The sequence below is a fragment of the Mustela putorius genome, unplaced genomic scaffold (genome assembly GCF_011764305.1).
Source record: "Mustela putorius furo isolate JIRA1106 unplaced genomic scaffold, ASM1176430v1.1 tig00000198_pilon_pilon_pilon, whole genome shotgun sequence".
In the NCBI taxonomy this organism is placed as follows: Eukaryota; Metazoa; Chordata; class Mammalia; order Carnivora; family Mustelidae; genus Mustela; species Mustela putorius.
In genome coordinates, this window is record NW_025421311.1 from 7,231,730 (window position 1) to 7,244,966 (window position 13,237).

General features: G+C 37.5%; 1 protein-coding gene across 2 annotated transcripts in view; it reads right to left on the reverse strand.

Annotated features, from left to right (window-relative positions):
• Positions 1–13,237, reverse strand: part of RDX (radixin) — an 85,096-nt gene that overhangs the window by 49,664 nt on the left and 22,195 nt on the right. For both annotated transcript variants that reach the window (XM_045077544.1, XM_045077543.1), the window contains exons 4-6: positions 10,205–10,288; positions 5,105–5,200; positions 4,313–4,587 (exon numbers count right to left, since the gene is read on the reverse strand). In XM_045077544.1, coding sequence (XP_044933479.1) covers positions 4,313–4,587; positions 5,105–5,200; positions 10,205–10,288 — 455 coding nt within the window. The remainder of the gene's footprint in view (positions 1–4,312; positions 4,588–5,104; positions 5,201–10,204; positions 10,289–13,237) is intronic.

The window sequence follows — 13,237 nt, forward strand, 5'->3', positions numbered from 1 at the left end:
TCCCTCTCCTACCTGACCGTGTACTCTCTCGTTATTTCTGTCTCTCTCAAATAAATAAAATCTTTTTTAAAAAGTATTACTGTTTAGCTGTATAAAAATTCTACATGAAACCTAGGAATGTCTTGGTAGTATAAAGGAATCTCAGAATGTAATCTTTCCTTGCACAAGTTACTATTTAGAATAGATTCCTTAATGAGGTCTCAGACACACTATTACGTTCTTACTATGCCCTGCTCCTTTCTCAGTATATCCTCTTTTAAGCTCTTGGGTTTTTTGGGAGAGGAGTTCTGTCTTCCCTTATATGACTTAAGTTTCCACATTTTTCTTATTTTTATATTTTTTGCTGCCTGGCCTTGGCTGCTCACCAAAAGGAATGCCATCAGCCTTGAGAGCATAATGAGTGCAGCCAATTGCTGGTACCATGACATTAACTAAATCTGGAGATATGGATTAATTCAATTGGATGCCACTAAGATTTATATAAGTTCTAGCTTTTTACATCCAGCATTTCAAATCTCGTTTGTTTGCATTTTACATAATGTACTTGTACTATTCATCTGCATGACCTGTTTGCAAGTATTCAAAAATGCCTACCCTCTCTTTCCTCTGTCCAGAAAAGAGTCTTCCTTCATGGCCAAGGCCAATCCCTTCTACTTGGCTTTAAATCTGTCTGTCTGCACCTTTACAGGGCTCCTCCCCTCACTTTCTCCGGATCTATACTCCACCACTGATGATGGGGACATATTTACTGTCTCTTGCATACATGTATATATTATCATATCTACTCCTTTGTGTTACAGAGAGCAAAGACCACACCATATTGCTCACCACTATATGCCCAGTGCCAGTACTGAAGAACTACTCAAATATTTGCAGAAAGAATAAAGGATTATGTCAGTTCTTTCCCATTTTTAAAGAACACATCTATGAACTCATGGTTCCCTAGGTTTTTTGTTTTTGTTTTTTCCTCTTTCACAGCCAAACCTCTTTCGAGAGCTATCCCTATTCACTATCTTTCATTTCCAAAACCTCACATCGACCACCTCTAGTCCACCATGATCTGGCTGCAACCACCAACACCACACTGAAGCTGCTTTCACTAAGGTCACTGCCAATCTCCTTACTGTTAAACCCAACAGACACACTACTCCCTCAGACTCAACCTCTTTGTTACTATTTGACACTGCTCATCAGTTTCTCCTTAAAGTTTCCTAGCACCTTGGCTTTCATGGTTAACAGTCCTCTGGTATTATTCTTCACTCTCTGGCCATTTTTTCTCAGTTTGCTTTACAGGAGCCTCTTCCCCTGTACTTTTAACTAAGTTCCAACAAAATCTGTCCTGGGCCCTTTGCCCACTCTATATGTACTTTCAGGTCCACCTCTTTCATTCCCATGGGATAATTATCTATTTGCTGCTTATTCCCAAAACTGTATGTATAGTTTCGCTCTCCATGGTCCAGATCCAGGCCTACCAATGAATACTGGCTATCTTCCTTGGTTATGCTGCAGAGGTTTCAAACCCAATGGATTCAAAACTGAAATCTTCTCCAAAATGTATCTCTTCTTCCCTTTATCTTGGAAAAAGGTTCTCCAAACCCCAGCTACCTATATGTCCAAGTGAGAAACCTGGCACATAAAAACTCATGTCTATCTAGCTCTTTTCCAAGGAGAGAGCAATGTTATCTGGTGGAACTGATAATGTACACCACCAGACAGGACAGCTAAATGTACTGTGGGAGAACAGACTGCTTATCTGGACTTTTCTATATAATAAATTTTTTTTTCCTCTACAAGAATTAAAAGCATCCATCAAAATCATCAAATTGTATGTCATTTATGGCCACCAAATAACCTGATTACTAATTCCAGGCTCAGGTACTTAAGATCGTGAGAGAAAGTATGCTATACCACATACATAGAATAAGTAAATCACTGTGAAGGTATTTCCTCCATTCTAAATAGAAAAATTAGTATTCTGATTTTATGGGTAAGCTTACGAGTAAGCTTAGATAGCTTGAAATAGTTCTCCAAAGGCTACCAATTTGAAGAACACCTATCTCGATCTTCAAAATTAAAGACTAAATCTTAAAGAGCATGTGCTATCTTTCTTCTTTTTAAACAAAGTGGGTTATAGCACACATGCATTTAAATTAAAGAAATTTAATTGTGCTTAAGTGTGATACCAGTATTTAAAGTATTTTTTAAAATCACATAACTATTAAAAGTAAGCCAATTACTTCATGCTCAACCAGACAGCAATCTAATCTCACATTCAAAGAACCACCATCTGTGTTATACCTGAGACAAGACACGCCTATTCTTTTATGAACAATTAGGAAACTTCTAGGGCAATTTTGATTATATATAATATTTACCTTATATGCTGATTTAAAACCTAACCTGCTGTGCCTTTTACTAAACATAAGTTATATCTCAATTTTGGTACAGAGCTATGGACTGTACTGTACACTTGAAACTAATGTAACATTGTGTGCCAATTATACTTTAATAAAAATAAAAATATATAAAAAATTAAACCTCAAGTAAGATAGAAACTAATCCTTATCTGAAACGAAAGTCTACTATGCCAGTAACCAGCTATTTAATTCAATGCTTAAAAAAAAATCTGAGACCAAGAGTTTGGAGTTGGAATAAGAATCAAAATTAAACCTTAGAGGCTAACAGGTGTCTCATATTCCTGATTCTTTGGTGAACAGTATGCATTATTTTACCTTCCAAGAAAACTATCATTGCAACAGCATTACAGTGTAACAGTAATAAACAGTGTAACATTTAATCATCAAATATTAAAGCTACTGTGCTTAATGATACCTTATAAAGCATATATTAACTCAACTTACTCCACAAAAATAAACATTAATGCCCACAACCAAATGGAATAAAGGTGGACATGAAGTAGTCTCCCTTTTTCACATTTATGACCTATGAAAAAGAAACTACCATCTAACAGCTTAAATACTGTTAAGTATTGCAACTGTGAAATTTTAGGTTACTAATACACAATTTTGCATTTGAACAGAAATTTTAAAATTCAGGAATTCTGACTAAGAGAGGAACACTTTTTTCCCAGGTTCTAAAAAGATCTCCATGTACATTCTAGTGTGCAATTCTAATTATGAATTATTTTAAAGTAACATTTGATGCTGTACTTCTCAGATCTCATAAATACTACTACCAACCAACACTTGTACCACACTTTATGGTTAAAACTATAAACCAATCAGTTCTTGTTCCATAGTCATAAACCGTAAGGTAGGATAGCAGGATTACTATCCCCACTTCGCATACTCAGATACAGAGGCTGAGATTTCAGATTATGCACGTAAGGTCACCTAAGTAGTAAAGGGCAGAACTAACATTCAAACTCTAGGTCTTCTGCCTAATGATTTCTTCCTATGCCATGCTATTTTAAAGTGACGATTACAGAAGCAGCAATATACTGCATATGAGGACAGAGCACTAGACTAGGAGTCTGAAAACTGAGTTTAGAACACCTTTTACAGGGTGCCTGGTTGGTTCAGTTGGAGTAAAATGAGACTCTTGATCTCAGCGCTGTGAATATGAGCCCATGTTGGGTGTAGAGACTACTTAATTAAACATTAAAAACAAAACAAAAACAAACTTTTAAAAAGCTGGAAACTGAATTCTAACTCTACAGAGGAAATAGAGCATGGCACTTCTCCCGTCTGATTTTTTTTTTCCCCCTTCCTCCTCCAGCTTTATTGGATAGTTTAAAATTACATTTCTGGGGGCACCTGAGTGGCTCAGTTGGGTTAAGCCTCTGCCTTCGGCTCAGGTCATGATCTCAGGGTCCTGGGATCGAGTCCTACATCGGGCTCCTTGCTCAGCAGGGAGTCTGCTTCACCCTCTCTCTCTCTGCCTGCTTGTGATTTCTGTCTGTCAAATAAATAAATAAAATCTTTTTAAAAAATATTACTATTTTCTAGGACTTTAGTTGCTTTTTTCATCTGACTTTCTATTTTTCCCAAGCATGGCACTTCTTACAAAGCATTTAAGAACCATCTATCTGCCTGTTTTAGTGAGAATTTTTATCAAGCAACAATAGTCACATCCTCCCCCAAACCCAAATTACCACTACCTCCATTTATCGCTTATCCATGGGAATGAGGAGAAGAGGTAGAAACTTTGAATAATTACAGCATATAGAAATCTATGCAGCTACAGGTCATGACTTCTAAGAGAATATACTCTAACAATTTAAAAAATTGTCCTAATCTATTTATAAATTTCTTTTTCAGACAATTTAACGTAAAAAACAATTTTCACTTACCGCTGGGGTAGGAGTCTATCATTAGCCAGGTATCCTGGTTTATGCATCTCTTTATTATAATCTCCATACTTGGCTTGGACAGCATAGGAAGCCAAAAGAACTGCAGTTTCTGGTGGACAATATATCTCATCATTTAAGATAGCTTCCTTAACTTGCAAGAAGAAAAGTCTCTGGGTTATTTCTTGAATTAATTCCTCAGAAACATCTTCAGGAAAGAATTTAGCTCTAAATTTGAACTGTAAAGGATTCTCTTTTTTAACATCTTGCTGTGTCACCTGGAACAGTAATTTCAAGCATAATCGACAAAAATCCTAAATTCACATCAAATTCTTTTTTAGAAGAAAGTAGCATGTAAAACCCAAATAAGATTCTAAATCCATAACTAAGACTCTAGTGTGTAAGATTCTCAACTTATTGGATATGTGGGAAAAAAAAAGATTCTATGCGCTAATGAACGTGATCTGTAACTCACAGGTCCTGTCTAATAACCAAGTTGAAACTTCCCCTAAGAAGTTGACCCTGTAATGTTTGAGCCAAAATCAAAGTACTCAGTTACACCTCATATTTATTATGTGTTAAGTTTTCAAACAGGAAAAATGAATGAACATTTCTCTAAGATGAGTTAATGGTAACTTACTGAATTAAGAGACATGAAACGTTTAATAATTGAGATAATTGTAAAAGGAGGTCTGACTGAATTCAGTCAGACCCTGAGCTTTTCTAATAGAAATTCATGATCACAATAACTTCAAAGTAATTTAATTATCAGCTGAATTTTATATGTATTTTTACCTTTTTATTTAGCTTAAGCCATGTAGAATAACCTTTGCTGTCCACATACTGCAGCCCAAAAAACCAAACTTCACGCAAACCAACTGTTTTCACCACCTTAAAAAAAGAAGTTCAATTTCAGGTCAACATTCACAGTGAAAGTAAATGGTACTATATTTCAAAAGAAAAACAAAACTACATAGGTATTATAGGTATATTTCTTTGCTCTAGAGATCTTTCTTAAATTTAATACATTAATTACAGGGATGTTTCTAAAAACTTAAATTCAGGTTTTGCATATATATTTTGTAGTGTCATTTCAATCTTGTTTGATCCACGCTTTTTTTTATACCACTTTTTCTTCCTCATCTCCCATCATGACCCCAACAGATAACAAGTCTGGGAAGCAGATTCAAAGCTGTCATAATCCCACTTTCCTATTTCAGTGTACCCCCACAACTAATCCCACTTTCCTATTTCAGTGTGATTACACAACTGGGTAGGCAAGGCAAATAGTATCCATTTGGTGATAAGAGTCTCTGAGGACATTTAAAAGCCATACCAGGTTATCCAACTGGTGATTTCACACCCACTTCTACCCTTCACTATCAAATATTCTGTTCTTCCCTCACTGAACAAGAAACCATTCTTGGAACATGCCCAAATTTTATCCTTACAGCTCTGTTCATGCCTTTTCTTTTGCCTAGAATGTTTCTTTTGTATTTTTACCACCCATTGAAAAATTTATTCCTCAAGCCCCAGTTCAACTAACATGCTTTCTGTGAATAAAGCTATCCTATTATATAGATAAAATTAATCACTCATTCCTTGATGTTCCCATAGTATTCTATCTATACTACTAGAACATTTACTCTATCATAAGTAACTGTATGATTAGTAGTGTTTTTATTTACCCTCCTTCACTGCTTAAAACTAAGAACAGAGATTACTGGGGCACCTGGGTGTGGCTCAGTGGGTTAAAGCCGCTGCCTTCAGCTCAGGTCATGATCCCAGAGTCCTGGGTTCAAGCCCCGTATCCAACTCTCTGCTCAGCAGGGTGCCTGCTTCCCTTCCTCTCTCTCTGTCTGCCTCTCTGCCTATTTGTGATCTCTGTCAAATAAATAAAAAAATCTTAAAAAAAAAAAAAGAACAGAGATTACTGCCTTAGTCATCTTAATCATGCCCTTTTAAAGAATCATTAATCAAAAGTAGCAGAATAAATAAAGCTAGGACCCACCCAAGAATGTACCAGCGCTTGGAAAGCTTATTTTTTTCTAGATCTATATTAAAACAAAATGAGGGAAGTGAGCCAGGAGAGGTGAGAGTTTTTAATATTTTTAAAGCTTTACATAAAGATTCAACATTAGTTTTTTTAAAAATAAAGTTCTGTAAGATTTTATTACTTATTTATTTTTAAAGATTTATTTACTTATTTGACAGAGAGAGACACAGCGAAAGAGGGAACACAAGCAGGGAGAGTGGGAGAGGGAGTAGCAAGCTTCTGGCTGAGCAGGGAGCCGATGTGGGGCTCAATCCCAGGACTCTGGGATCATGAAGTGAGCTGAAGGCAGAGGTTTAACGACTGAGCCACTCAGGAGCCCCTATTTATTTACTTTAGAGAGAGAATGAGAAAGCATGTGAGGAGCGGTGGGGGAGCATCTCAAGCCAACTCTGTACTGAGCATGGAGCCCAATGATGGGCTCTATCTCACCACCTCGAGATCATGACCTGAGCTGAAACCAAGAGGTGGACGATTAACCAACTGAGCCCCCTTAGGTGCTCCCTCAACATTAGTTTTAAAGTGATAAATATTCTCGGGGAGCCTGGGTGGCTCAGTGGTTTAGGCCTCTGCCTTCGGCTCGGGTCATGATCTCGGGGTCCTGGGATGGAGCCCCACATCGGGCTCTCTGCTCAGTGGGGAGCCTGCTTCCCCCCCTCTCTCTGCCTGCCTTCTGCCTACTTGTCATCTCTGTCTATCAAATAAATAAATAAAAATCTTTTAAAAAAATTTTTTTAAATTAAAAAAAAAATAAAGTGATAAATATTCTTGGCTTTTTTTTTTTAATATCTAAGGAAACTTATCAGGCATTTGATTTCAAGATAGCATACTGAACCTTTCAGAAAGTTTATTTTCCTTCTCTTGAAAAATTTCACTGAAATTACACACACCAAAATAATTAGGAATAAAAAACCATTTAGCTGTGCTAGGAAAAGTTACCACCAAAAAAACAAAAAGTGAGAAATTTCTGGATGATACATCATCAGGACTCCCAACTGATACAAAAACTCATCAAAACCAAACCACCAACTCCTTAATGTAGACAAAGAAGATCCCAAATAATTTAACTTTGGCAAAAGACAGGCTGTCTCAGCCGAAGAGCCACAGAAAAGATTCCAGCTCAGAGTTGTAGAGTAGGAAATTTTCACAGGTCAGGAGCAAGTAAGAGAAGTGTCAAAGTTTCTAGCCTGTTTTTGCCTCTAGGTTGTGTGTGATTCATGATGCTGGCGAACTAAAGGTGGGATCTGCCATAGTGGGCACACGGGACAGTACCCTAACTAGCTTGAGACCATCACAACAAACACCAGGAACAAGAGAGCTCAGCTGTGAAACTCTTTCCCTACTACTTCTGGCAACATTCTCAGAAACTTTCAATCACATATTTTTATAAATAAAAATAGACTTGGGCATTAATGACAAAATATGTATTTTTACCTATAAATTACACACATGCTATATCACACATACATTAGAAAGCATTTACTTTTAAAGTAACTTTAAAAAGATAAAAATATAAACCAACATTTTAATATTTTTTTCCTTGCATCCTTTTTTTAAAGATTTTTTTTTTTTAATTTATTGGAGAGAGCAAGAACGTGCAGAGAGAGCGCGAGCGAGGGAGTGCAGAGGAGCAGCGGGAGGGGCAAAGGGAGAGGGAAAGCAGGTTCCCTGAGTAGGGAGCTGGATGCGGGACTCAGTCCGAGGACTCAGGGATCATGACCTGAGCTGAAGACAGATGCTTAGCTGACTGAGCCACCCAGGAGCCCCTTTTTCTTGCATCCTAACAGATCATGTTGAATACTTCTTAGGGGTAAGAATACTCTCTAATCCCACAGGTAGAAGCTGCAAGAGGATGACAGTGTAGAAGAATCAGGGAGCAAACCAAAGGACCTCCAGCACTCAAACAGAGCCCCCTACACACAGCAGCTAGCCTCAAGGGCATCGTGATCAGAAGTGAGGCTTTGCTACAGTTGGACTCATGTTGCTATGTACCCTCATTTGAGAGGACTCCTGTGTCTAGTCTGCTTCTGGCCTTAACCCTGAACCTACCTACCTGCCAATGCACTCCACATACTCCCTATACCCAAGGAAAAGCCTGCTTTAAGATCCTTTGATTTGGGCTCAAGAGAAGCTGTCAGGGAAAAACAGTGACTTTAAGAATTAACTGCTCAGAGAGCACATTACAGATACTACTCCCTAATCTAGAACTTCATTTACACTATGAATGCTGTGTTGTGTGCATCAAATGCTGTCCTCTGTACTTAACACAGATTCTCATTTAGTTCTCACAACAACCCTCTAAGGGAAGAATACCATCATCATCCTAACCGTACAAGTGAAAAAAATAAGGCAAAGAGTAATTTGTTCCAAGTCAAACAGCTAGAGCAGGGACTCCGATGCAGGCAGTGTGGCTCTAGAACCCACACTTTTAACTACTACACAGTACTGCACTGTAATAAATGAGGCTTCCTTTCTCCTGGTGTCTAAACTAAAGCAATTCTACTTGATAAAAAGCAAGTAATTTATTTCTCAGTTCATAATACCAAAGAAGCCCACTTGCTGATTAGTTTTTGACCACCAAAAACATTTCACTCACTATAAATAAGATTTCAACTTGTTAAGAAGTAAGTACAATGAATGCTAACTCTGTTCACATTTATATTCAATAAGATAGATGATATATTTACAAACAGGAAGCCTAGAGAAATCAACAGAACTAGCTCACAGTTCACAAGGTAAAATATGTACAAGGTATGCATGGTGCTTGTAGCTGCTTATGATTTTAAGAATTTGCTCACTCTACCAAAAACCTTTCATCTTATAAAAAGACCTTCTCAGGGCTTTCAAGATAATCAATTAACTTATCAGGAAGATTACGTATACTATTTTTTCAAGAAAAGAAACAACTTACCAGGAATTTTAAAATTTGGTGTATTTTAGATCTATGTGAGATACCTAAATAAACCCAAAATATCTACTAGGTAATTTACTGCTGTGTACTAGAAACTCTGCCTCCTGTTCTGTTCTCTAAGGTCGAGGAGGTCTGACCATAGACTCCTTACTCTTCTGCCCAAATGTAAGTCCCTGTAAACATCCTCCCCTGAGTCCCACCCCCAATCACCCTCATTCCACTTGTAATCATCAAGTCACCTTTCTAATCACTTGGCCTCAGGGCACCAATCTCTCTCCTTCCCTTCCAAATAAAACATCACCTACAACATTACTTACTGCTTTACCTGGGGAGCTTAAATAAACAAGTAAGATATTAATGATTTCCAGTAGGACCCAGAGAATTTGAAATCAGAGTATCTGGATGTAGTCTGTAAGCACTACCCTTATTCTCTTTCAAAAGCCCCACAGGTGACTCAAATGTGCACTCAAGAGTGAGAAAAAGACAGCATCAGCAGTCCAAATTCCTCAACATGACACCCATGTTAGCTTATCATGGGGCTATGACATGGAACTGCTGTCAGGTGCCTACTTGTAGACTGTAATTCCCTGGGCCTTGCTCCTGACATCCCCTCTATCTAGGATTTTCAACGATCCCGCTAGGGACACTTTCTTTTCATTTCTTTGAGTCCTCATCACAGTGCTTTACTCAGAGGATGTTAAAGAAATATCTGTTGATAATTACCTTTTAAAAGTCCTCTCTTTCCCATCTAGAAATGAGAAAGAATAATAGCTCTATAGCTTTCCAGATAACTGAAAAGATACCATGAAAAATTCCAAGTGCAACACTGTTGCAATAGCAGTAAAGTTAGAGGAAAACATACAAAGAAGTTGCAACAGCTTCCACATTGTATGCTGTCAAAAGCTGCATACTTCCTGTGGCTAAATGATACCTGGTCAAAAAGCTGTTTGCCCGTGGTATTGGGCTGGATGGCAAATTCCAGCTCTGCATCCATGGTGGTCACTCGTACGTTGATCTACAATAAAAACAGAAGGGAAAATCACTAGGAAAGAAAATATACTTAGCAGCAATATTTTTATCTGATTTATAAAATAAAGTAAATACGCAGGCAATGAAAAACTACACCATATTTGTACCTAAGATTTTCTTCATTAAAGTGATAATGTTTGATTTTAATCACAGGAAATCTTAAATCTGTTTTAAAAAGAAAGAGCTTACAAAGTCCTCTTTTAAAAACATTTATTGAATACTTGGCATACACTAGGCACTAGGCCATGAGCTTTCCATGTTTTCATTAAGCCACTGTGACAATACTAGGAAATATGTCATGTCTACAGAAACTAAAAGAGTTCCCCATTACTTACCCAAGGGCACAGGGATATCAAAGCAGAGCAGGTATTTCAGGAGAAACATTAACTACAAATTCTTTGAATGGCATTCACTATTCCATATTTTTCAACACAAAATTCAGATACTCAGTTTTATCCTATTGCAAAAATATTCATTTTATAAAAAGAATTCATCAATTGACCTATATTTGTTAGATTCTATTTTAAATTCTTTTTTTTTCTATAAATACCTTTGTAGCTGGACATTTCACCAAAAACTTGGCATGCCTTAACTAAAGTAATTTTAACTCTGGAGTAGCATCTTCACTTAGAATTCACCATCATATGGTACAAATCGATCTTCTTAACTTTAATTCACATGAATTCTAAATCTGACTTATTTCTCCTTTCTATTTTTTTTCTTTTTCTTTTTTTAAAAAATATTTTATTTATTTGACAGACAGAGATCACAAATAGACAGAGAGGCAGGCAGAGAAAGAGGAGGAAGCAGGCTCCCTGCGGAGCAGAGAGCCCGATGCAGGGCTCGATCCCAGAACCCTGGGATCATGACCTGAGCCGAAGGCAGAGGCTTTAACCCACTGAGCCACCCAGGCGCCCCTCCTTTCTATTTTCTTACTCATTGTAACAACCATGGCTCTGCACATGTAGCTTTTATCTGAAATACAATCTCTAATCAAACAAGTCTTAGAAATCACAAAACCTTTTGTGATATAATAAATATATATTTGATCTTCATTCTGTTTCCTGGCAGAGAGCACCTAAAACCTTTAGAATTTCCTCCGTGATAGAAATAAGTGGAGCCTTTTGTTATTCATAATAATCCCCTTTCAACCGTACCTCAGTTTATACTAGTAACTCCTAATAACCCATGATGGACCCCTCTGGACCTTCAGGATGGAGGTAGGTAGCCAGAAGAACCAACCATGTGATGAGAGCCCCACCCTAACCTCCAAAGAGAGGAGAAGCGGAAGAGAGTTAATCATCAATGGCCAAGAGTTTAATCCATCATGCCTACATAACGGAAACTTCATTAAAAGCCTTAACAAAGGAGTTCATAGAGCCTCCAAGGTGGTGAATGCATCCACATTCAAAGAGAAAGGTGGACTGCAAACTCTACAAGGACAGAAGCTCCTGTGCTCAGGACCTTTCTGGACTTTGCCCTATGTACCTCCTCTTCGTCTTTATCTTTCATTAGTACCCCTAATATCCCTTGTATTAACCAGTAACAAAAAGTGTTTTCCCGAGTTCTGTGAGCTGTTACAGGGAATTACAGTACCCGAGGAGGGAATCATGGGAATCTCCAATGCATAGCCAAGTTAGAAATGTGGGTAACATGGGGACCCACTACTTGTGATTGGTGTTTGAAGAGGACAGCGGTCTTGAGGGTCTGAGCCCCTACCTGCAGCGTCTGTGCTAATCTGGGTGGCTGGTGTCAGAATGAGTTAAATTCCAGAATACAATACTGAGGTCTACATATAAGTAGAGAAACGCTTGATGTGGAAAACTTACACAGAAACTTTGAGTACAGAGAAAGTTTTGTTACCCATAAATCTACCATTCAAATTATTAACTAGAAATGGCAAATAATGCTATAGATCCCAATGTATATCTTGTGAATTTATCTGTCCCAATCTCCCACAGGTAAGCACTAACCTGAATTCTCTATTTGTCATTCCTTTTTTTAAAAGAATAGTTTCAGCACAGATGTAGGTATCTCCATGTAAAGTAGCTTTTCTTGATTTTTAGGTGTATTAAAATTGTACAGTACTGGCTAAGAAAGTCTTCTTTCTTGATGTGGGCAATGATTACATGATTATATTTATTTTATGAAAACTCATCAACTACACAACTACATTCATCTCCGTATGTATACTCTATTTCAATAAAAAATTTAAACAGAAATTATACCACATGGCAGTTTGCTTTTTCACCACTTCTAAGCTTCACTGATTTTTCTGTGAATCGTTGAAATTCATTTAATTTTACTGCTATACAATTACTGCTGAACAATAATTTACCCATTTTCTTGTCAATGGATATTAAATTATTTTTAATCTTTTGGCTATCAAGAACAAAACTGTTATGAACACTCTTGTGTATGTCTCCTAGTGACATACATCTGAGTTTCTCTAGAAGTACAGACACAGACAAACTCCTAGGTGATAAAGCACGAAAGCCTGCACCTCTACCACGTAAAAGTGAACTGGGCTCCCATGTGACTGTACCCACTTACACTCCACCAATAGTTCACAAGCATTCCTGCGGGGCTAATTTTCACCAACAGTGGGTATTATCAGATTTTTAAAAAAATATTTACAGTCTAGTGGATGTAAAATGGTATCTCAATATGGTCTTACTGAGCAGAGATCTGATTCCTAAAGAGGCTGAGACATAGTATGCAGAATTCTAAGCCCCAAGGATCTCCATCCCCTAGTGTTACTCTTTTGATTATGTTACATCACAAGACAAAAGGGATTTTGCAAATGTACTTAAGGTTTCTAATCAGTAGACCTCAAAATTGAGAGGATCATGTGAGTGGAATCAAGCTATTCACAAGAGTCTTTTAAAAGCAAAGTGTTTTGGCTCAGTGGGTTAAGCCTCTGCCTTCAGCTCAG